The sequence below is a fragment of the Solea senegalensis genome, linkage group LG9, assembly GCF_019176455.1.
Source record: "Solea senegalensis isolate Sse05_10M linkage group LG9, IFAPA_SoseM_1, whole genome shotgun sequence".
Taxonomy (NCBI): domain Eukaryota; kingdom Metazoa; phylum Chordata; class Actinopteri; order Pleuronectiformes; family Soleidae; genus Solea; species Solea senegalensis.
In genome coordinates this window covers 3,010,565-3,036,064 of record NC_058029.1, presented here as the reverse complement: position 1 = coordinate 3,036,064, position 25,500 = coordinate 3,010,565, and the positions used below count along the sequence as shown (strand labels likewise).

Sequence of the window (25,500 nt, the reverse complement as noted above, 5' to 3'; positions counted from 1 at the left end):
TATCTGTATTTGGACCAAAAAAAATGGAATTTAAGTTTAATTTTTGTATTGTACTCCTGACGTATGGATATTTCTTATGTTTTTGTTCTCACTTTAATGCAAATCTAAATATGTGAATGAGTGACACCCTTGTGTGACTGCTGCTTTGCTCCAGTAGGTGGCAGCAGTCAGTCATGTTTAAATCACCCTGTTCTCAATGTGGACACTTGCTGTGCCTCGATTGGCTTGTTGTTGTCATTTGCCCTCAGACCATAAGAGCAGCAGTGACGTGTGGGAGGGACAAGCTGCATCTGCACTGCTTTTTATTGCACTACCTGAAATTCAACATGTCGAAGAATCTGTTCCTGCTGCTGCTGCTTATTTATATTCCTATATGCTGTCGAGGTATGTTTACACACACACACACACACACACACACTGATTGCCAGGAAGGCATTTAAGTTTTGCCTTCACATTAACATGAAACCAGACTGTGTCGCTATATTGAGGATTTTTTATGTAGTAGAGACTCCTTGTACTTTAAAACACTGATGGATTTACAAATCTCAATCATCTTTTAACTGTTTTTACGTTTTATTTGAGCTGCCTGTAGATTATGGAGCCAAAGACACAACAGTAGCAGTTTGTTTACTACTTATGTGTTCAAAAATGTTTATTTGCCCTTTCTGCACAGACAGTCTGGGGATTCTTGTGCAGGGCTCACAGAGTCGGAGAATTAAAAGGCTGAAAAAACCCAAAAGGCAGATAAACGTCAACAAAAATAGACTTGGCAAAGAAATATAATGTATACGATATTAAAAAAAAGAGCTAAAAAATGAACTAAACCTGTAAGCACAATATATACAAAACTGAACAACGTCCCAGCCCATTTCAAGTTCTGAAACAACACTCAGGACTATAAGATCAAGTATTTCAATGCATATTGACATTTATCTCATAAACCTGTGGAAAAGAATGATTTTAAACTTTAAAATCAGGCCTATCTGCATATCTACGGTACAAACGATACGTGCTATAAATTATCCATGAATCATAAAACATCCACGATAGTTGCAAATTTGCTAAAATAGTAATACATATTGTATTATTTAAATCTTAATAATAAAACGGGAAATTTAAAAAAAAAAGGCCTACCTGCAGTACCTCAAGAGACCACAAGGGCACCACATGGTGCACACTTTAGCAATCGCTGCTTTGCACCTTTTTAAAATGGCCCCAAAAAGAAGTGGCAATAGACGAGCAAATCACAGATGCCAAGAAAACAGCGCCACCAGTTGACAAGAAAAATAAGATAAATCATGAGAATGTAGAACGACTCCCCCTTGTGGCAATAAATCACTAGGACGGCACATTCCGCATAACGGAACGTCACGTTAACATCTTCCGTGCAGTTTATCGGTGCATCATTGCGAACTCACGCAGTTCGTCTTCCCCCGCAGGCAAACACTTGCTTCGCTTCCTGGTCTTCTGTCAGAGGGACGAGCCGGACGACGGTCAGTGGGATATCGAGTACGACGGCGATCAGCTCCTCCACGTGGATCCCCCTAACTTCACTGTAATCCCGCGCCTCCCGGAGTTTTCCCAGCAGTGGACCCCTGATCCTCACCTGCGAAGTGATGCGTACTTGGACCTGGGCACCTGCAAGTACAATCTTGGCATTATCGCGAAGCGGGAAGATCACCCTCCAGAGGTCATAGGTGAGTTGAACGCTTGGTGTTTCTCTTTCCTTGGACTTTTGAAGCTAAGGTGTTTTTTGTCTTTTGATACTTCTGCTTTTTACAGCGCTGTATAACTGTGGATTTATAATAATTCCAAGAAAACCAAAAGTAACGAGCTGGAAATGAGTGAAAGAGAGTCTGGTTTTAGAACTACAGCAGAGTAGATTAAATCTCATCTAAATAGACTTTTCACAGGAGGCAGATTATTATTCCCACTAAGATAATTTGCTCTCTCATCAACCTCCTCTTCCTCACATAGACTTACTTTTATTGTGTTTTTACGATTTTTAATTTATTTTAAGCCGTTTACTTATGTCTTTTCTTTACTCTGTACAGCACTTTGGTCCACTGTGGTTTGTTTAAAGTGCTTAACAAGTAAAGTTGGATTGGACATTTCTCTTTGTTTAATGTGTTTGTTGATTTTATTTAACACGTTTAAACTGTGCTGCTGCAAACGTCTTACGACCTCTCGACGGGAGCGCGGTCAACTTCGGAGGTGACGTCAATCGGAATCCGGACGTTTGACTTTAAACGGAACGCAGTTGGAGTATGAGCGAAAACACAAAAAGCGTCTGAGAAAAAAGTTTCCGAAGTGAAACCTTGAAAGAAAAAGATTCCAGGCCCTTTAAAGTCTTTGAAATCCGCCCTAAATAGACATGCAGTCATTGAAAGTGCTTTAGTTTTTGCGCAAGAAAGAAGTGAAGTTGATATTTAGTTAAATGTCTCCCTTTGTTTGTTACGACGCCACCTGCTGTTTCACGCCCTGCATTGCTTGTTAATCACTTCAGATGCAGATGGACAAAGACTTTCTTACAAGTTGCCCTCCCATCTTAAGTTTTGACTGTACATTCAGTCCTTGAATTTGAAGGAATTTGTCCTGGAAAAGTCCTTGAATTTGATGTCAAAGGTGTGGGATCCTTGTGTTGTATACAAGCGCTCCCACTGTCGGGTCATTGATACAAATAATGTTACATTGTTTCTGTTCATGAAGAAAACAGCTTAAACAGTTAAAACTATGATCTGTTTTTATTTTTATTTCCTTAATCTTATTTGTGCAGTTTAGCATGACGGTTCCCAACCTGTGGGGTCGGCCCTCTTCCAAGGCTAACACAGTAAATCTGAAGAGGAATCAAATCAGATTTCTGAGAACATTGGACTTCTGCAGCACACAAGCGGTGATGATTTGAAACGAAACCATATGAACCTGTTCACAGTGGAAACCACGTTACGGTGGAACTGCCAACAACTGAAGACGTCTGAAAATTGACAGCAGTCCCGTCTTGGCCGCGATCCACAAACACTGGGAAACAATGTTTTATTATTTTACATTACATTACATTACATTACATGTCATTTAGCAGACACTTTTATCCAAAGTGACTTAAACCAAAAATTATTGCTTTTTTAAGAGACTGGAGGGCCAGAGGAAGGCAAACCTAATATTGAAATACCAAGCATGTACTTTATCACCTCCTAACATTGCATTTACACTCACCGGCCGCTTTATTAGGTACAGAGGAAAGCGAACTCGTGGCAGGAGAGTCATGGTGCCAGTTCCAGCTGACACAGGGCAAAAGACGTTTCAGAAATACTCAAACCAACGTTCAAAGTTACTTAAATCACCTTTCTTCCTCATTCTGATGCTCAGTCTGAACTGAGACTGACTGATCGGATATTTGCGTTTTAACAAAGTGCTTATTGTATTCTTGAACATGGTTTCCAGGAAGAAGATCACCATCTGTGTCAGGTGATTCAAATAGTACCTGTTAAATTATAAATCAAACTGGTGACAAAGCAGTTACTGATAATACCGCTAATTATTTTCATGTAATTAAAGATGAAGAGGAATGAATGAAAGCTGAAGAAATGAGTCAGTTCTGGTGCTAAACAGCAATTACAAACTCAGTTTTCAAACCGATAAACTTAGCCGGACCGGACGCAGACAAAAAGTGCATTCAAAAATAATAAAACAACAGAATCTGAGGAACCGGCAATGGGAAAAATGAATGTAGGAATTTTTGAGGGACAGGGAAATGTGTTTTTCTATGTTTTTTGGTTTTCCGGTGGGACCATAGGCCACCGTTTGAATAAGCTGGATATACTGTACGTTATATCTTTAAGGTTGTTTTTTTTTGCAGTGCACAGTATGTTGCTTTTGAAGAAAATGACATTGTGATAATTACTGTCCTAAGTCTTAAGAACATTCATTTCATCATCTTTCCTCAGCTGAAACTAAGGGCCCTTTTCCACTATGGTCCCAGCTCGTCTCGCCTCGGCACGGTTTAGGTTGGTTTTCCACTTTAAAATAGTACCTACTGAACGTGGGCTGCACGGCTGCATGAAACTGCCGTGACTTTATTTCACATGCGACACAGGTGACGAGTGACTTGTAAAGCAGTTGTTTTCAGTGTAACTGAATCGTTAGAATCAGTTCATTCAAACTATGTGTTCAGTACTTCAGTACTACCAGACTCCTCTGTTAAATATTGAGATTTTAGACATTTCCCTGGTAATTTTTGGGCATTAACCCACGTTTTTAGGATCGTTAAGTCTTTTCAACTGATCTACAGTTCGGCATTGTTCGTCTCTTCCTGTGACCACTGACGATGTCACGCATAGTACCTACTCACCAGAGCAGGCACTAAAAAAAAGGACCTGATACCAGGTACTATGCTAATGGTAACACAATGTAACCGTGCCGTGCCGAGGTGAGCCGGTGGAAACACCAGCCTACACCCCTCCCTTTTAAAACATAAAGAAACTACCTCAGTGTAATGGGTGAGATGAAGCAGTGTTATTAAACACAAGTTAATGAGAAGAATGTTGGTGGGTGGGTGTGTGTGTGTGTGTGTGTGTGTTCTGAAGAGAAAAATAAATACAAAGACCTTCCTGTGAGCAGTGATTAACCTCCCTGGGTGTGTAATCATGCTTGTACTGTCAGTGTTTCAGGTGTGTCTTTCATGTTTATTGTGCGGTGCTGAGGCGTTTACATTAATTAGCAGGCGCGACACGATACTGGATGAATGTGCGTCTCTGAAACACTTCTCTCTGTTCATGAGACACTACAGATATACTGTATAAATGACTTCAACCCTCTACTCCTTCATCCACAGACAGTCCGACCTCCATGATCTATACGAAGCAGCACATTGAGCTTGGGGTTCCCAACGTGCTCATCTGCTTCGTCGACAACTTCCACCCGCCTGAAGTCGAAATCACGTGGACCAGGAATGGAGAGCATGTGGACGAGGGCGTGGTCAGAAGGCGTCAGTACTACTCTAACAGCGACTTCGGCTTCCGTACCTCCGCCTACCTGAACTTCACTCCAGAGGCGTCTGACATCTACTCCTGCAGCGTGGACCACATCAGCCTGCAGGAGCCTCTCACCAAGTTCTGGGGTACGTCATTCATAATTGTTCTGAGCAGTGTATGTGGCGTCACCCAGCAAGCAGTGTTGTTTTTGGCAGCCATTCTAGATTTAGTCTCAGTTTTAGTCTTTTGGAGTAAAACGCTTATTAGTTTTAGTCACATTTTAGTCATTTTTATGTGTGATAGTTTTAGTCACATTTTACTCATTTATATATGTGATAGATTCAGTCAAGTTTTAGTCATTTCTATATGTGATAGTTTTAGTCACATTTTAGTCTTTTCTATATGTGATAGTTTTAGTCCCATTTTAGTCACATATGTGATAGTTTTTAGTCACATTTTAGTCTTTTCTATATGTGATAGTTTTAGTCACATTTTAGTCTTTTCTATATGTGATAGTTTTAGTCACATTTTAGTCTTTTCTATATGTGATAGTTTTAGTCAATGCTTTAGTCATTTCTATGTGATAGTTTTAGTCCAATTTAGTCTTTTATAGTTTTAGTCACATTTTAGTCATTTTATGTGATAGTTTTAGTCACATTTTAGTCTTTTCTATATGTGATAGTTTTAGTTACGTTTTACTTATTTCTATATGTGATAGATTCAGTCACGTTTTAGTTATTTTTATGTGTGATAGTTTTAGTCACGTTTTAGTCATTTTTATGTGTGATAGTTTTAGTCACATTTTAGTCATTTCTATATGTGATAGTTTTTTAGTCACATTTTAGTCATTTTATATGTGATAGTTTTAGTCACATTTTAGTCATTTCTATATGTGATAGTTTTAGTCACATTTTTATGTCTTTTCTTTATATGTGATAGTTTTAGTCAGTCATTTCTATATGTGGTTTTATATGTGATAGTTTTAGTCACATTTTAGTCTTTTCTATATGATAGTTTTATTTTCTATATGTGATAGTTTTAGTCTTTTAGTCTTTTATATGTGATAGCTTTTTAGTCATTTCTATGTGATAGTTTTAGTCCAATTTTAGTCTTTTCTATGTGATAGTTTTAGTCACATTTTAGTCATTTTTATGTGTGATAGTTTTAGTCACATTTTAGTCTTTTCTATATGTGATAGTTTTAGTCACGTTTCACTTATTTCTATATGTGATAGATTCAGTCACGTTTTAGTTATTTCTATATGTGATAGTTTTAGTCACGTTTTAGTCATTTCTAAATGTGATAGTTTTAGTCAGTTTAGTCATTTCTATGTGATAGTTTTAGTCCAATTCTTAGTCTTTTCTATATGTGATAGTTTTAGTCACGTTTTAGTCATTTTTATGTGTGATAGTTTTAGTCACATTTTAGTCATTTCTATATGTGATAGTTTTAGTCACATTTTAGTCATTTCTATATGTGATAGTTTTAGTCACATTTTAGTCTTTTCTATATGTGATAGTTTTAGTCACGTTTTAGTCTTTTCTATATGTGATAGTTTGTCACATTTTAGTCTTTTTTATAGTCATATTTTAGTCATTTCTATATGTGATATTTTTAGTCCCGTTTTAGTCATTTCTATATGTGATAGTTTTAGTCACATTTTAATAGTTTTAGTCACATTTTAGTAATTTCTATATGTGATAGTTTTAGTCACGTTTGAGTCATTTCTATATGTGATAGTTTTAGACGAATTTTAGTCATTTCTATATGTTTTAGGCGCATTTTAGTCATTTCTATATGTGATAGTTTTAGACGCATTTTAGTCATTTCTATATGTGATAGTTTTAGACGCATTTTAGTCATTTCTGTATGTGATAGTTTTAGTCCAATTTTAGATATAGACTGTTTCTTTTGTCAGGTCATTTAATAGTATATAGTTCCATGTTTTTTTTTTATGGCAATGAACTGTAGCCGCGAACATAAAACCACACTCAGGAAGCAGCATCTATAAGGCCTGTACATACAAATTTGGTGTCTCTCCCACGGCTGAAATGAGCGAGGATTTTCCCAGGAGTTCTGCACTTGGGTTTCTCGTGAAGTACGAAATGTCCTGGCCAGAACTTACTTTGTTCTTGTTCTTGTCACCTCGAGAAAAATAACAAATTGTTCTTGCAGAGTGTGTAGCAATCAGAACAGTATCTCTTGCAGCATGTCTTCCAGTGGGGACCATTTAACCATATGAAGGAGGTAAATATGAGCTACTGTCCCTGCCTCCAAAGTCTTCAAAATTGATCCAGCATTTGTGCAGCTGGATTTCATAGAGTTTTATGAAAACAAAATGTTGATCTCAGGCAGCTTCACCATGTGCATAAGGAAAAAAAAAAAACCTCTCTCATACCTTTTGTGTGTGTGTGTTTTCTGCAGAGGTTGAAGTACATCCAAACACCCAGAACAGAGAGACAGCGTTGTGCGTCTGTGGTGTGATCCTGGGCCTGACGGGAATTGTCATTGGACTCTGGTTCATCAGGAAAGCCAACAAGTCCTGTCGGGCGTAACACGGCTTCAAAACAAACACCTGAATCTGGATGTCAGATATGTGATTGCGTTTTTTCTTTCTTTGCTTTTCCGTGTTGGTAAGTGTTCAGGGTGGAACACGGCAGTGTGAGCAACGTGAAAACTCCATTCCTACACAAATCAGCTGTGTTCTAAACGACATTCTCTGAAGCCGGGTGTTTTCTGAATCATCTGGGATGCAGAAAACATGACGCAGTCACGTCAGTGTGGACCAGAATCTCACAGGATAACATTGAGCATAAATTGGAGAATTTATAATATGTTGACTCTGGTGCTCAGCCGAGTGTGTGTATTCTAATAATTACCCATATTTGGGTAATATTGTAGCACAATGAATGGCTTTGTAGCTCCCAGTGTTTTTCATTTGAACATGAAGGGAAGTTGAAAATATCAGTTCCTCTTTGTGCCTAAGACTTTAAAATAAAGGAAATCCCTTTTTTGTTTTGTTTTTTTCTTTTTCGTGTGTGGTTATTAACTCGTGTTTTAACGCCGGCACAGACTGTGGATGAACTACCTGTGCTGGAATTATGTGGCTCTGGCCTGAATTTAATTTTCTTCACAGTGATGGATGGAGACAGCTGCCACATTTTAATATGCAAGCGTGTGGATTCGAATGATTGATGCATTTATTTTATTTTTTACATCTGAAAGGCTGACAAAACAGCTTTGATTTTTTTTCGCAGTAAAAGTACATGTCTACAGGATTAATCCTGTAACTGCTCAGATTACAGAGCAGAGGGAACAAATGCTGAGTGACACGTTAGTTTAGAGAAGTGGCGGTGGTTTGAGTGGCCGCCATCGCACGAAAACACAGTACCGGACTGACGTCATCTTTGTTTTTGTTCCTGCAAAGAACTGCTGAGAGAGCTCCAGTTGTGAACTTGATCAGGTTTGATTAAACCTGAAAAACCTGTTCATCAGAGCTCATGCCAGAATGTTTACAACATGAACTTCTCAAAGACACACGGATATACTTTATGTCGGAGCTTGAATAGGTTTTTTCTGCCGTAGCCAGCAAGTCTAATTTTACTCTATAGTTTTCAGTGTTGAAATAACGATGGGACTTTATTTTCTGTGCAGTCTCGCAGTCACTGCTGTTCTGTTGTTCACTGCACCAACAGGTAGGTTTCCTCTTGTACTCTTACTCATTTTTGTTACTTACTCACTTTTATTCATATATTATGTCATAACTTGCACTTTTTGGAAATAAATCTATCACTATTTTTCAGACGTCCAACATGCTATGTCACAATTTTCATCGCGTTTCATCTTAACATGGCTCATTTGTGCCTCTGTAAATTAACCCATGCTTCCTCAGAGAAGCTTGAGTGAGAAGCTGGTGATTTCCTTATGGAAGCGCATTGCATTCATTTGAAAAAAACAAAAACAAAACTCAACTCACTTTTTGAATATTTTTTTTTCTGTTTTTCTGACTCATTTTGTTTCCTGTTTTTTCCCCTGTTTTTCAGAGTAATTTTTTTCCTAAATTATCGAGAACTCTCACGGAACCTCCAACCTGCAAGTGACTCCCATATTTTCTCCTGATCATCTCTTGCGTCACCACATAGATCCTGGAGAAACATTGATATGTATAACAGATCTGAATGAGCTTTCCTTGTGAACAACAACCGCAAAGTCCTCGGGTGCCTGCGTAAAGTCGACAATAAATGATTCAGTAAATCAGGAAAAAAATTACTCCGAAAAACCAACCATGAAAAAAAATGACTCAGAAAAACAGAAATAATTACTTCGAATAACAAACGAAATGGTTTTTTTCAAGTGAATGCAATGCGCTTCCGTATTTTCTAACAACAATTTAGATTAATAAGAAATATAAATCACTCTCAATACTCCGTCTTACCTGGTTTTTGAAGGCTACTAACACATAGCTGGCTAGTGTTAGCTAATCAGAGCTAACACAAAGCTAGCTAGTGTTAGCTAATCAGAACTAACACTAGCCAGCTATATGCTGCTATTGGTGCCTTTCATTTCCATTTGGGAATGACGCCAACTGGAGTTGACTGCGTTGATGAACGTAAAGGTATCTCAGGCTAGTCATAGTAGCCATGGTTAACAATACCAGCTGAAGATCAAGCTTTGCCAAATATTTCCTAGCAGCACAAAGCTTTCCTTCATCAATAATGAAACATTTCTGTTACAGGTCTTACTCTTAGAGTCGTGGATCAGATGATAGGCGACTGCGAGTATGGTGAGGACATCGCCGACATGGTCTACTTTGTGAAAAACATAGTCAACAAGAAGCTTGAGAACATGTATGACTCTCGGATTGGGAAATATGTCGGCTTTGATGAAAACGGCATAAGAGCTGCGAAACATTACAACAAGCAGGCCTGGAAAATGGCCTTAAGACGCGCTGAAGTGGAGACGCTTTGCAGATACAACGCAAGACTCTTCAGAAGGAGCACGCTGGAAAGGCAAGGTGAGGTTCCCTGTTTTCTACTTTTGCAATAGTGGGCTTAAATTGCTTAATCTTTTTGCTCTTATTGTCTCGACACTGAAGTGCCGCCGACAGTTAGGGTCCACCAGACCAAGCCGGTTGACTACGGAGAGCGGAATGTAATCGAGTGCAGTGTTATGGGGTTCTACCCTCAAGACTTGGAGGTGACTTGGCTGAGGGACGGGACGGAGATCATCACCGACGTGTCCTTCACAGACGTCCTGGCCAACGAGGACTGGACCTTCCAGCTGCACGCGTACCTGGAGCTGATACCAAAGAGAGGGGAGCGTGTGACCTGTAGGGTGGACCACAGCAGTCTGACAGAGAGCCTGGAGGTGGACTGGGGTACGAAAATACCCATTTACCACATCTCGCAGTTAATCAGTCCACATTTTTGACTGGAAACTCAAGTTTGTAAACCGCTCACTCCCCTGCACCAAATCCCGTAGAGACAAAGAGCAATTTCACATCACAGACTTGTTAATCCACTGGTGCCTCCATCAGTAAGTTCAAATGAGTTATTCTGTGACTGGTAGATTTACTGCTTTGTTCAGATTTGCCAGAGTGATACAATCTAACCAAACAAGGCAGCAGTTGAATAGGAACCGTTTAGTTTCTGTGAGCTAAAAACAGTGATTTTCTCTATGGACTTTGGTGCAGGAGAGTGAGCGGTTTACAAACTTAATTTCCCAGTCAGAAAAAGGCTGACAAGCTCTAAGATCAGCTCTCAGACATGTTCTTGAGACATCTTAGACTTAGGGAGGAGTAGTTTAAAGAAGGCAAGCCTATGTTTAAGTGGCTAAAAAGGGCCAGCAGGGGGCGTGCACAGCTCAGGCATTTCTGAACATGTCTCAGCTCCTCCATAAAACCACACAAAAACAACCAAACGATCACTTTAAAGATGAAACCTCAGCATTTACTGGAATACAATGCTGTGTCTATGTGATATGGGATTGATGAGAAGCTCATGTTGTGGCATTATATGGATGGTCATGTGGGGATTATTTAGAATATAGCTATAAATCGGGGTTGGATGCTATTAAACGTCTTAAACGTTTGCTTGATTATTCATCTCCGAGTGTGATCATAGTGACTTTATTATAATTGTTTTTTGTGATGAGGAGAGGGAAACCGAGACGGAACCAGATGTTGCTACTCCCAGGATCTACCACCGAGCTTTGGAGGTGAATGACAGCTGCGTTTCTCTGGGATTCTTTCAAAACCTTTTGTCCTCCCGGCCACTCGGCATTTGTCTGTTCTCCACTCACACCTGCTCACCTGCTCCTCGTTCCCTCATTAGTCTTCATACCAGCCATCCAGCTCCTCCTCCTCACCACCTCGTCTCTCGTGTCGCAGTAGCCACAGTGTTCCAGCTGGATCCCGCGCCTGCCTGCTCGCGTTAGTTTGCCTTCATTTTTCAAATGCATGGCTGCTGCTTTTCAGTCCAAACATGCCACAAGTGTTACCCCGCTCAGTGTTGAGTGATAGAATATTGAAGAGCGGCGTAGAAGGAACAATGGCTGGGTTTGTCAGCTGTGTTGTCATGTGAGTTTTGTGAGCGTGAGGAGCTCTGACACTGTGGGAAAGTGCTGAAATTCAGAACAATGTGAGGAGTAAAAGGCACTGTCTTAGTAAAACCAATAAGAAAAAGTTGGCCGCGTTGAGAACTTTTGATTTATTTTTTATTCATTTAAAGGCCCAGTGTGTAGCATTTGAGGATTTATGGGCAGAAATTGAATTTCCTACACAAAAAAGTTTGGTTTTTGTAGACTTTCATATGTACTTAAGGCAAGAGCCACAAAATTAAGTTTGGAAACCACTCACACTCCTGCACCAAAGATGACACTGTGAATGTTGCCTCTCACAGACACGTTTGCACTGGATGCTAAATACCTGAAGGTGGTGCTGGGCACCATCTCCTTCTTCGTTGGCTTCACCGTAGCTGTCGGCGGAGGAGTTTACTACTGGTGGAAACAAAGGTGTGTGGACGTCAGTGACAGTGATGTTTTATTTGTTGATTTTATTTATCAGGGAAAATGGAAAATGGGGAAAAAAGACTGTTTTTGTGACAGGTTGCAACGTCATGAAATGGAAGTGGGAGGGGCCAATAAGTCTGCACAATTATTGTACATGCACGAAAATTGGTGCACATGTGTAGGAGGTCGGGATGAAGAAAAAAATGCATTATGACCATGATCCAAACCCAACAGGAAGTCCACCATCTTGGGTTGAAGGCCATTTTATGACGTTGTCTCCTTTGTTTTCCAGGTTTGACTTCAGCCCAGTTGGTCGACGGGAACAAACATCGTCGTATCATTCGGACTTGTAGTTTTTGGTACGAATGCTTTAACAGGAGCAGATGTGATCTGATGGAGAATATATCTTTCTCCCCCCCAAAGGAAAATGTGTTACAAACTACTTTTACTAGTTTAAAACCCTTCGAACAGTTGTTTAAAAGTTAGTATTTCAAATCATGGGGGTGTGTTCACTGGGGAAGCTGAACGCACAAACACACACTGCCCGCTTACCCTAACCTCAACCATCACAACTACGTGCTTAACCCTAACCCTTAACCTAAAACCAGTTCTTAACCCTGAATAGCACTTTCAAGTTGTGGGACAGGAATAAACTGTCCCCACAAAGACAGGTTTGTACGTTTTGTGGACCTCACAAAGACATAAATGCAAGTACACGCTTTAGTGAGGACCAAAGCAGCTGAATATCATCAGTATTTTGTTCAGAATATTAACACAAACACTTCAGTATCAAACCACTTGATTAACAAACAAGGGGAGAAGTGACATTTTTATCATTTTGGCTGAAAGTTTAACGACAAACACGGAGCTTGTTTAGCTACAGTCCTGCTAAGTGACTACCATTGTTGCCTCACAGCAAGAAGGTTCACGGGTTCAGATCCGTGGGCCTTTCAGTGTAGAGTTTCCATGTTCTCCCTGTGTGCTTGTGGGTTTTCTCCGGTTTCTCTGGTTTCCTCCCACAGTCCAAAAACATGCAGCGGTTAATCGGACACTCTGGCCTCTGTGTTTGTTATGCGATGACTTGGCGACCTGTCCAGGGTGTGACTCCACCTTTCACCCACCAATGTAATTTATTTAAGTTTATTTATACAATGCGTAGTGCTGCTTTAAATGATATCTTCTATATCTTTAATAAACAAATGCAGTATTATTTCCTTTCGTAGTTTGTGTATTATTTAATTTTCAAGCCCTCAAGTGTTTAATCCTGTCCCAAAAACTTTGTCCACATAAATCCTGAAAGTTCTGTTCTTCTTCTTCTTCTTCTTTTATAATAACAACAACAATAGTAATAATGTGCAGAAAACGCAGATGGGAATGCAAAGAAACGCTGACACAGCATCACAACAAATATTGACAGATATGAAATACAATAAGAGCATCAGCAGAGTTGCTGCTGACTCGGCATTCCCAATGATAATAAAAATAACTTGTATTTTTAATGATTCTATTATTATTATTATTGTTGTTGTTGTTGTTATTGTTATTATTATTAGTATGATCACAAAAACTCCCCATTTTCAATAATAAAATGTGCTTCAGTCAGTTTTTCATGACGTAAACTGTGGGAACGTGACAAGCTGTTGCTCTGTCACTGGCCTCTTTTATCATTTTGGTAAACTGAGGATCGAAATGTCACGGTGTCCTTCAAAAACTCACATTATTACATAATATAAGAAGAATTCAGCAGTCACCTACAGGTTTTACACAATTTACCAAATATTTTTCATAGTATTTATTAATTAAGGTGTTATAATTTCATATTATATATGTAATGAATCAACTTAATTACCACACAGGTTTGTTGTTTTGATTCACACTTAAAGACCCATTTTTTTACTAGTTATTTACTATTTTTTCATGAATAAATTACTTCTTCAAAAATGATCCCGGTTTGACCGTGAGCCTTGAAGGAGATGCAATGATTTAACTTAACTTAACTCTATAAGTTAGTCCATACAATTCTTATGTATCAAAGAAGGAACAGAACCTGATACAAAAAAACTACCTCAACAAAGTTTACTCAAACAATTTCTATTTATTTTATCTATTTATATACTTTATTTTCTATAATTCATTTACTTTATCCACCTTATTGATGCTGCTTATGTAAAGTTGGTTGGTTGGTTGGTTGGTTGGTTGGTTGATTGTTTGGGTGGTTGGTTGATTGCTTTGATTGGTTGTTTTGGTGGTTGATTGGTTGATTGCTTTGATTGATTGGTTGGTTGGTTGGTTGCTTGCTTGCTTGGGTGGTTGGTTGACTGTTTGCTTGGTTGGTTGATTGTTTGGGTGGTTTGTTGATTAGTTATTTGGTTGATTGTTTGGTTGGTTGGTTGGTTGCTTGCTTGCTTGGTTGACTGTTTGCTTGGTTGGTTGATTGTTTGGGTGGTTTGTTGGTTTGTTGATTAGTTGTTTGGTTGATTGTTTGTTTGTTTGGTTTGTTGGTTGGTTGATTGTGGGTGGTTTGTTGGTTTGTTGATTAGTTGTTTGGTTGGTTGGTTGGTTGGTTGGTTGATTGTTTGGTGGTTGGTTGATTTTTGATTGGTTGTTTGGGTGGTTGATTGGTTGATTGCTTTGATTGGTTGGTTGATTGCTTTGATTGGTTGGTTGGTTGCTTGCTTGCTTGGTTGTTGGTTGTTGGGTAGTTGGTTGACTGTTTGCTTGGTTTGTTGATTAGTTATTTGGTTGATTGTTTGGTTGGTTGGTTGGTTGACTGTTTGCTTGGTTGGTTGATTGTTTGGGTGGTTTGTTGATTAGTTGTTTGGTTGATTGTTTGTTTGTTTGGTTTGTTGGTTGGTTGATTGTTTGGGTGGTTTGTTGGTTTGTTGATTAGTTGTTTGGTTGATTGTTGGTTGGTTGGTTGGTTTGTTTTTACTATCTGCATAAAGATGCAGATACAAATATGATAGGGATTTTATACACGTTGCTTTTCAAATGCAGTAACTTAAGTTTTATTTTTTATTTTATTCCACCTGTTCACCAAAGAAAATAGACATGAAACAAAGTATGATCAAGTTACTTAGGCAGTCTCACTTTTGGGCTTGGAGAACTCTTTGTTGCAAAAATACCAGACCCATATTAACCTCGGTTTTATCTCTCTCCTTGTCTAAAGAGTTTTTAGGTAAAAAATCATTTCATGTCACGATGAACTCTTCCACCTCCAGTTCAGATTTAGTTCAGAAATATTCAAAATGTTGATCTATGACATGGTGGATAATGTTTCTCGTGGTTTGCCAAAAAGTATAAGAGCAGTATTTGTCCTGGTTCGTTTCAGTGTTTTTTTTTTGTACAATATTATTACAGAAAAATTGACTTAGGACTTCAGAACATTTGCTGCTAATCATGTTCTGAGGACGGGAACTCAAAGTGACGCAGTCTCCTGAGATCTGCAGCATTTCAGCAGAGACCCACTGAGTAAAAGTGAGGAAAACCCTTTTCTTTCGTTAAACACCAGCTGGTGATTCCCACGGCAGTAAATGATTCACGCTGATACCAGCGTTCGGTTTTGTCCTCGCCGGGGAGACGATATAAAAGCTCCGAGTCTGGACTCACGGCCGTACTTGTTAATTCGGCAGGTGACATTCTCATTATGACAAGTCTGTTTGTAGCCGTGGCCGTGCTGGCCGTGTTGTCCGCCGGGTTGTGTGAGGACAAGTTGGCGACTCCTCTGCAGAGAGCTGGTACGGCCTTCAACAGCAGAGAGCACAGATCCATGCTCTTTGTCAACAATGGAGAGAAGTTTGGAAACTGGACCTGGCCAGAGATGTGTCCCGAAAACTTCTTTGCTGTCGGATTCAGTCTCAGGGTAAAGACACTGACGTCTTCCAGCCAATATGAACCTACTCAGTCTAATATAAACCTAGTCAGGCCAGAAATACAAGGAAAATGTCTTTCTTAACAGATTTGTCCAAAATTAAAGCTGCGGTGCGTAACTTTTACTACACGCACAGGAAGTGATTTGTTTTATGTTAAGACCAGAGCAACATTAAGCTAGTGTTTTCTTTTTCTTTCTTTCTTTGTCTGTCTGTCTTTATATATATATAATTATATAGATATATAATTTTTCTATTCCTGTGTGTATGTATTTGTTTAATTAATTTTTTTTATTATTTATTATATAAATGTTAATATTGTGTCTATTTTTTTCTCTATTTAATCATTTATTTTATGCGACTTCTTTCATTAAATTCATCTTTATCTCTGTCTATTGTTTATATTTGCTCGCGTTTCCTCGGCTCATTTGTCTTAGTTGTGTTTATCAAGGTGTGTGAGTGTATCTGGGCGGGTGTGTTTTTTTTTAAATTTTATCTAAAGCACTTCTGCGTTGCATTTTATAAAGTATAAAAAGTGCCACCTAAACACAGATCGATTGATTTTGAGTAAAGTGAGACGACTGCAAGCAGGTCGGAGTTCTCGAGTGGCAAAGTTTTAAGAAGAGATTATCGTTAACAAAGACTAAACAGAGGCAGAATAATAACATTTTAATATATATACAGTATATATTTTCATATATAGTACGTAACTTTATTACTTTACATTTCCCATTATTGTTATATCACATATTCCCTCTTGTCGTGTCTGACTTTCAGTCCCGACACAACGGTGGCGTCTCATCCCGTAGATAAAATAAGAAACAGATGACGTGTGCCCGCTTCCTGTTCTCCGTGTAGATTCACACAGGCATAATTTAGTTCAGACATAAAAGGGCTTGAAAACAAAGACGCAGAATTCCGTATGGAGCAAGTTGAAAGCACAAATCTGCATGAAAATAGATTTCGGTCGGTGTATTTGTTCCTTCTTGTCTCGCTGTTCTGTGAAAAAAGGCGCCTTGATTGCGTGCAGTGAATGGAAGACACGATTGATTCTTTCAGTTCTCAGTGTGAGCTCAAAGCTCGGGAAACATGAAGAAAAACACATTCCCTGCTTCTGAAATAAACTTGATTTGACATGAAGTGACGAGTAAGATTCATATTTGGACACAGCTTCTATTAGAAAAGAATTTTTCAGGAAGAGTTACAGTGACCGCAAACTATTTTTTCATATAAATATGAGCTTGTTTTGAGGCGTGTGGTGTTAGGAAACTGTGAATCCGTCATATACAATTTTAATATTCTTGGGAATTTGAGCATAAACAAATTCTTTCCCCGTGTTAACCTCTGCATGCAGATTGCACAGCACGTTCTCAGAACCAAGAAAATAAAGAACCAACCTGCATTCCCCAGTGATTAGATAAAAAAACAACAGCCCTGCTTTGACTTGAGTTTTTTCTGCCTCTGGGAACTGTTCTCTGTTTCTTCAGGTGGAGTCAAAACAGTACGGTTCAGACGACACCGCCCTCAACGGGATCCGCCTCATCTGCTCCCAGGACGAGGAACGAAGCTTCCTCTACTACGTTGAGTCTCACACTGGCTAGTAGGTAGACTCCTGTTAAAGTCCTGATTAAAGGTGGTAATAATGGCTTCATTAGTTATTTACAAGTGCTTTATTGATCAGCTGTAAGCATTAATCCAATTGACTGTTTTTTTTCCCTTTCTTTTTTGTAATCTAGTTTAAAATGTTGGTAACTTTAGAATTGCCCAACTACCTACCTACCTACCTACAGCTATCCCACTTTAAAGTATGTCTTTTTTTGTCGACAAAGGCGTTTGTCTTGTTTGTTTTGATTCTCTGATGCAAATATTTCACTGTGGAACTGTAGCATTCACGGTAACATGAACATATATTTCTTATTACACGATGTTGTTCATCATTTTAATTTCATTTCCTTTCATTGAGCGCGAAACAAATAAATATTAGAGGAAATATATCATACAGATAAAACAGAGAAATATGTGGTTTATTATAAAGTCGCACCTTTTGAATGCATTTTATTAGCAATAATGAAATGTATAGAATTTAAAGGAACAACCAGGATATGAAGACGCTTGGTTTTGCTTGTGTGGCGCATCAGCATGTGTTTTTTATTCTTCCACATGAGGTTTTTATTTGAAACCAGAATATTACAGTGAGCGAGGAATCAAATGTTGGACAGTAATGAACACATCGGAAATCATTTCCTTCGCCCCGTTTGTGAGGCGCTGTGCCACACTGAAAAAGGTTTTTATTGTCCATGTCGTTGAATATTCAGCTGTTTGCTGTTTGTGCTGCCAGATCACTTTCATGAAGGATCATCGATCTCACTGGGACCGAACCTGGCCGCGCTGTGTGTGTTGGTTAAATATGAATTTGATTAGAAATAAATGAGGTAGTTTGAAAGCAGCGGGAAGCAGGAGATTGGCAGCTTCTCCGTGATGTTGAGAGGAGAAAATAATATATAGTTTCTGCCAGGTTTGAATGTTAGATCGGGCCACAATGTCTTCTCCCAACCTGAAAGACTAGGCCCGATATATGTCCTGAGACCTGAACCTGACTCAGCTACAGGAAACGGAAGGGTTCTCTGACTGTCACGCAGGTTGTAGCCTCTATTTATGACCACTAATGTATGTATGGCGATGTTATAGGGAACTTCCTGTTTCATGGCGAATGGTCGAAATTCGCCAAATTTCTGATGGTTGCCGTGGTCACGCAAAACCTTCCGTCTTTGATGTTTCCAGTACAAATTGCGCTAAACGCTAAACGTGCTGAGACTAGTTTGTTCATTTCCGAAGTGTGCAAATCGCCACGATGGACGCCAAATTCAAAATGGCCCACTTCCTGTTGAGTTGAGGCCGTGGTCCTGTTTTACCTTTTTGTTGTTTGTGAAATTTAGTGCAACTTAATTTTGGCTTGCTCCATCCACCTTTCGCCTTAGGGGGCACTAAAGAGCCCCGGTGCAACACACGGGTCTGACCACTATGACAATTTAGCATTTAGCATTTTCGCCACACCTGACCTCCATGCCAAGAGTTTTAATGCAAGTTAACCCTCTCAAAAATGACCGGGCTGCTAGTTGGACACCTCTGCCCTACATAATTAAAACTTAAAATCCTGAATGTTATTTTCTGAAAGTCTTCTCTCTCCTGTGTCCAGTTTCGGTGAATGGTCTCACCCCCAATACTGCCCCACCGGCGTCCTCACCGCCTTCCAGATCCGCGTGGAGCCCCACCGCGGCCTCTTTGGCGACGACACGGCCGCCAACAACATCAAGTTCCGCTGCAGCTCCAACCCGACCCTGGAGGGGCCCGGGATGGACTGGGGCGAGTACGGCTACTGGAGCGAGGACTGCACCGACGGAGGAATCTGCGGCATCGAGACCAAGATGGAGGAATATCAGTACGCCCTGGACGACTCCACGCTCAACGACGTCCGCTTCCACTGCTGTAACAAGTCTCAGTAGCTCCATAAGTGAGTCAAAGACATGATGACATGATGGTTCTCTTGGGCTGCCCCGGACCCTGCCCAAATTTTTTTTGCTGATTTTTCCAAACCATTAAGTTAAGACTTAATTCACTTTAATTTTTAATTGTTAATTTAAAGCATCTATTGGGATTTATTTGTCTATCTATATCTATATCTATATCTATAGATATAGATAGATAGAGAGAGAGAGAGGCATGAATAAACTCAGAATATTTCTTGCTCTGTATGAATTTGTGCTTTATGTTTTCTCTGACAGTGACTGACCGAGGAGGAGGAGCTTCATCCGATTCCCTGAACTCACCACAAACAATAAAACACACATTTAAACCTTAAATTCTCTCCATCCCGTTTTCTTCCCCCCACAACCTCTTTTCAATTTCAAACATGCAAATAAAATACACTGCAAAAAAAATACCCCTATTAGGGTAAAATTACTGCCAGTGCACTTGAAACAAATCAAATTATCCTAAGTATCTTCAGACTTAATAAGTGAATAAGTCCAAAAAATGGTGTGATTGGATAAATACACTGAATTCAAGTCAATACACATATAAGCACATATTTTCATTTTTCGCAGATGCTTCATTAGTTTTATTTTTTATCTCATTTTCAATTTGTTTTCAGAGCAGGTTTGCTAATTTTTATTAGTTTGCATTTTTTTTTAAAATAAATGCTTAGTTTTGGTTTAGTTTTTTATTAGTTTTAAAGTTAGTTTTTTGTCATACGGTGTATTCAAAAAGTGATTTTAAAGATTATGTATGAAATTAATTTGCAAAGACGAAAACTAAACACAATTCAGTTTCAGTTCGTTATCTTTTCTTTTTTTTTAATCTCAACACCACGGGAGCCTCATGTTTTCACAGTGTGTCAAATGAAGTGGTGAAAGTCGTGGCGCCACGTCGCAAGTGCGAGCACAAATCTGAGGATGCTGACAAGGGCATTTTCTCCCAGAATTCCTGGTGGAACTGAGGCAATTAGGAGGCGACGAGAGCTGGTATTAATTAATTTACAGTTTAAGGCCTGGCAAAGGTTGATAAGACGCCGATTGGCACACACAGAGGTAATTGTGTTAATTAATCGCTGAGAAGCTAATCTGCTAACGGTGTTGGTGTGTGTGTGTGTGTGTGTTGGGTTGCGTAGGGGAATTTGCAGATGTTATCAAATACTGCACTAATGGTTTTTGCAAGTCAAGGCAAAAGTGATTAGAGCCTTTAAAACACTGACGTTCCTCACGCCTCTGGTAATAAATACACCCGAGCTGATCTTTTATCTCTGTCACTTATTGGATGGAGAAGATGCTCCAGTGAACGCGTCGCTCATGCTCGGATTAGGAATATGCTCAGATGAGCAGGAGGGGGAGGAGCCATTTTGTTCTTTTTCCACAAACACTAAAGCAGAGCAATATCAAGTTATACTGACTTTCCTATGTATACTTCTTTATTTGAAACTTAATTTTACACCATAAATATGTTTTTGTTTTCAACTACATATCAAAACAAACACTTTTATTTTGGAAGTTTTCAGGAAATACTGTCACAAATATTGTTTTTGTGATATAATTTGAAGCTATTATCTATTAAATCTTTAAATGTTAACAGGATCACTCAGAGGGCGCAGACCTTTTTACAATCTGATTCACTTGGATCCAGAAGAACTTTTTGGATCTGTATAGGATGTTACCTGCTTATAGACAGATTACCATTTTACATAAACATGACAAAATTCATCGTCCTGATCTGTGAAGATATATACACATGTGAACTTGTTTGAATTGGACTGAAAGCATGTTACATTTAAAGTGTGACCGAGTGCTGTAATCTGGATTAGATCCACGTGAAACTCAGGCTTTGTTTAGACAGATTCTTTTGCTAGATTTCTTGATTTTTTTGTGACATCATCAGTAGATTCTTAACATAATTTAATGGGAACATACTTGGGTGATCACCTATAATTGGCAAATTTCAGCCCAGAGAATCTCAAGAAATACTACTACTACAACTACTAATAATAATAGTAATCCATTTTTTTAAAAAAAAGATAGAATATAATAATCAGTACAGTGTGTTTTCAGATATTCAAATATTATTTTCTTAAGTTTAAACTAATAGATACCCTATTAGTTTAAACTTTAAAAATCCAGTATCTGAGCACGCAAATGATTTAAACATTACATATATAACATACTATGATGCAAACATTTCCAAGTAAAGTATGTATTTTCATATTTTGTTATATTATATTAGTAATAATACATTATTCTATTGTTATTATATGTTATTATTAACATATAATGTTATTATATATTGTTGACATTATGTAAGTGAAGTAAGGTGAGTTTTTAAACATCCTCTTTTACTGCAAAAGAGGAGCGGTGCATCCACTAGGTGGCAGCGCTGTGCTGACCGGAACACACTGACATCTCATCAGAACCTTTATAACATGAATGTTTCACTCGTCCAGCACCTGGTGTAGTCGTGCAGCTCCCGCAGTGAACCCCCCCGAGGGCGCTGTGGCGTAAAATCCGGCCTTCGATGACTCGACCTCAAAGCTGCTCCTGAAACCCTGTTCCATGCTCTGCCGTCATGAGAAACACAGAAAGTTCCCTCAGCAAGTCTGCGCGCTGTGTCCACCTGAGGGACCCGGCGCTGCAGGTCATAAGTTTAATTTCCAAACCACACGCTCAATGTGTTTCTGACCAGTTTAGCGAGCGGCTGTGGAGCCCGGAGAGCCGTTAACGGCTCCCGTGGAGAAGCAGAATGGATACGGTGTTGTGTGTTTGTGGCCTCGCCTTCCTCTTAATGACCTGCTGTTCCCCCCGAGCTCATGACTTATCGATCACGCCAGCTGCGTTTGCTCAACTGTAAATAGACTTCACTTCATAAACACTGGAGGCTTATGATGATGATGATGATGATGTGTGAGCGTCTGGCTCTTTATGTCGGACATTCTGGGGGTTGAATGGCATTGTTTTGACGTAGAGGCCGGACTGAAGTTTGCTGTTGTTGTTGTTGTTGTGGTGGTGTTGGTGTTGGTGGAGTTGTGACTTATTTATCGCTCTCACAGTAATGAAGGTAATAACCAGATGGAGCAGATTTTCTCTGAGAGAAAAATGCCGACTTTGGTCTTAGAGTCTCATTTCACTGCCACGTTCAGCTTCTTGTTATGTTTTCACTCTGCTCAGTGGACTGAGGCTGTCATTAGCTGCGGGTCGTTTTCACCTGTGTGTGTGTGTGTGTGGACGCTATAATTCACAGCAGCTGCAGTGAGTGTGGGTGAAAGTCGATGAACGGCTGAGGTTCAAGCAGAGTCAGATTATACTGGATTATTGTGAAACTTTTCCTCAGGTGTTGCTGCACTCCTTATGACTTAATAACCAAGACTTTTTTTAATGTACTCTACTTTGATGTCTTTTCATGGCTTATTATATGATGACTTTTTATGACTCGAGACACAAGATCATTTAAAACGTACAAAGCCATCTTTTTGTTTTTACTTACTTTTTATGGCTTAATATACTGACTATGAATATCTTCATACACATGGTTCTTATGACTTACTTTACTATGACCTACTATACTATATGTGGACTTACTTTACTATGACCTACTATACTATATGTGGATATATATATATATACATATATATATATATATATATATACATACATACATACATATGTATACTTTTTATACTACTTTTTTTTAAAAGGGTATGCTTCCTTTAGGGAGACTGCACAACATACACTTTCATTGTTATTATTGTTATGCTGATGACACACAACTTTATTTATCAATGAGGCCAGATTAAATAAATCTGATTGACAGGTTGTCTCAGAGACATTAAGTCCTGGATGACCTGTAACTTTCTACTTTTAAACTCAGAAAAAACTGAGCTCATTATATTTGGCCCTTTCTGACCACATGGTCACTTTAGATGCTCTTTACAATAGTTGTGGTCGCCACCCACCATAAATCGCGAGGAAGCGAGAGGAATTATCACTAGCTAATTAATAATTAATTAATTAATAATATAATATTGTGTCATTCACTTTTATGGGAAAGTGAACACCCGGCTCAATTTCAGCCATGTAGATTATTCATGTTCCTTGTTCTATTCGCTAGAATTCTGCACAAAGGAGGAATTAGAATTTTATTCAAATGTCTCATTTACCTACAGCATATTAGACACATTTGGCTTTGTCCTGCAGAGGTGAGCTACAGGGAGTCATTATTAGCAAGTGCAAATGCTCATCCATATTTTATATTAAAGATGTAATAGGCAACATTTAGACTTAAACTTGTCATGATGCACTGTTGCTTTCACAATGTCTTTGTTTTGATTCAATTCATACAATTCATGTTGCAAAGTAACTGCATTAAATTGGGACGACAAACTGCTTGGATAAGGAAGGCACAACGCAAAACATCACACCACACAAACTAACTACGTTATTTTTGGTTGTCGTCTTCTGTTAACGACAGCAACTTTCGAAAATCATTTAGAAGCGGTTAAAATGCTCTCGACTGATTTGGAGATCAGATAAAGATCGTACACTCAGGTCTCCGTCTGGTTTGAAGGTAGATTCTTCCACTGAAGTCTGTGCATCCCAGGATTGTTAGCCTTGCACTGATCCGAAGAGAAATAAAGAAATGTGCAAGGTTGTTGTCGCTAGTGAAAGGTCTAATATGCCTAATATCCCTAATATACTACTAACACACGAGCGCCACAAGGACCATCACTGAGTTAGGCTGCTATAGACGGAGACTGCTGGGGGAATTCCTGTGGTGCACTCACACTCACTCTCTCACACTCAGGGTATGAATATGACTTCATTATACAGTATGTCATTAACCTTGTTCTTTCTCTCCCTAGTTTCTGTCTTCAATCTCTCTCTCTCTGTGTCCTCATCCTGCAGACTGCAGGATCCACATCCAGTTTCGAGGCTACTGTTATTATTATTATTATGATTCATATCATCACCATTATTATTGTGCTATAATTAAAGTTCATATGTGTATATTTTTTTTTATCAACCTCTGCTGCTGCTTTGTACATTGTAGTCCTAATGGTCTTGAATTAACTTGATACAACTGTATTTCTGTTCCTGGCCTCTCTCTTCTGTCTGTACCTCACCTCTTCTCTTTCCCCGACCCCAACCGGTCAAGGCAGATGGCCGCACATTTTTGAGTCTGTCCTGTGGTTCTGTCAGAGATTTCTTCCATTGTATTTGTAATTTTTTTGTATTTTGTACTTTATTTCAACCCATTTAACCCATCCTCTACTAGAATCCTTCCTAGAATTAGGAGCAGTGAGCAGCCACTGAACAGCGCAACCCGGCAACCTGGCAATCCTCTGGTTATAAGCCAAGTTCCCTTTCCACTTAGCCATGGGCATTGCTTATTGTGTGAATTGTTGGGTTTCTCTGCTCTCTATAACATTGTAAATGTTTCTGCCTTACCATGTACAGTGCCTTGAGATAATGGATGTTGTGATTTGGTTCCTAACAAATAAAATTGAAATGAATTGACTTCATACACATGATTTTTATGACTTATATTAAGCCTTTTATGATTTACTACACTCACTTTTTGACTAAATACAAAAGGGTTTTATGTCTTACTGTACTGATTTTCATGACCTAGTATACGATGCCTTTTTGGCTTAATGCACAACATTTTAATGACTTACTAAACTGACTTTTTATGACCGAATGCACAAGTTTTTTAAGACTTATGATACTATAACTTTTTAATATACTATGTTTTATTAACTAAATAAACAAGATTTTCATGATTTACTATACTGCCATTTTATGAACAAATGCATGAGGGTTTTATGACTTACTACATATTTTAGACTAAAAACAGACATTTTTGTCTCACTTTGGAGGACATACTAAAGTATGACTTTTTTTGTCTCATTTTGGCTAACATACTAAACAATGACTATTTTGGCAAATTTTTAAAGACATAGTAAAGTATGACTTTTGTGTGAAATTTTCGACGACATACTATACTGTGACTTTTTTTGTCAAATTTGGACGACATACTAAACTATGACTTTTTTGAGAGATTTTGGACGACATACTAAACTATGACATTTTTGAGTGATTTTGGACGACATACTA

General features: G+C 38.8%; 3 protein-coding genes across 3 annotated transcripts; all 3 read left to right on the top strand.

Annotated features, from left to right (window-relative positions):
• Positions 1-239: 239 nt before the first annotated feature.
• Positions 240-7,992, top strand: LOC122774451 (H-2 class II histocompatibility antigen, A-U alpha chain-like). The gene is made up of 4 exons (XM_044033742.1): positions 240-384; positions 1,440-1,697; positions 4,832-5,116; positions 7,395-7,992. The coding sequence occupies exons 1-4, from the start codon at positions 327-329 to the stop codon at positions 7,523-7,525; spliced, it is 732 nt and encodes a 243-aa protein (XP_043889677.1). The 5' UTR covers positions 240-326; the 3' UTR covers positions 7,526-7,992.
• Positions 7,874-13,188, top strand: LOC122774452 (H-2 class II histocompatibility antigen, E-S beta chain-like). Its single transcript, XM_044033743.1, has 5 exons — positions 7,874-8,665; positions 9,706-9,984; positions 10,066-10,347; positions 11,870-11,981; positions 12,271-13,188. Exons 1-5 carry the CDS (start codon positions 8,602-8,604, stop codon positions 12,329-12,331), a joined length of 798 nt encoding a protein of 265 aa, XP_043889678.1. The 5' UTR covers positions 7,874-8,601; the 3' UTR covers positions 12,332-13,188.
• A 2,389-nt stretch (positions 13,189-15,577) lies between these two features.
• LOC122774334 (vitelline membrane outer layer protein 1 homolog) lies at positions 15,578-19,707 on the top strand. Its single transcript, XM_044033484.1, has 4 exons — positions 15,578-15,840; positions 17,335-17,447; positions 19,044-19,358; positions 19,630-19,707. Exons 1-3 carry the CDS (start codon positions 15,625-15,627, stop codon positions 19,348-19,350), a joined length of 636 nt encoding a protein of 211 aa, XP_043889419.1. The 5' UTR covers positions 15,578-15,624; the 3' UTR covers positions 19,351-19,358; positions 19,630-19,707.
• Positions 19,708-25,500: the final 5,793 nt, after the last annotated feature.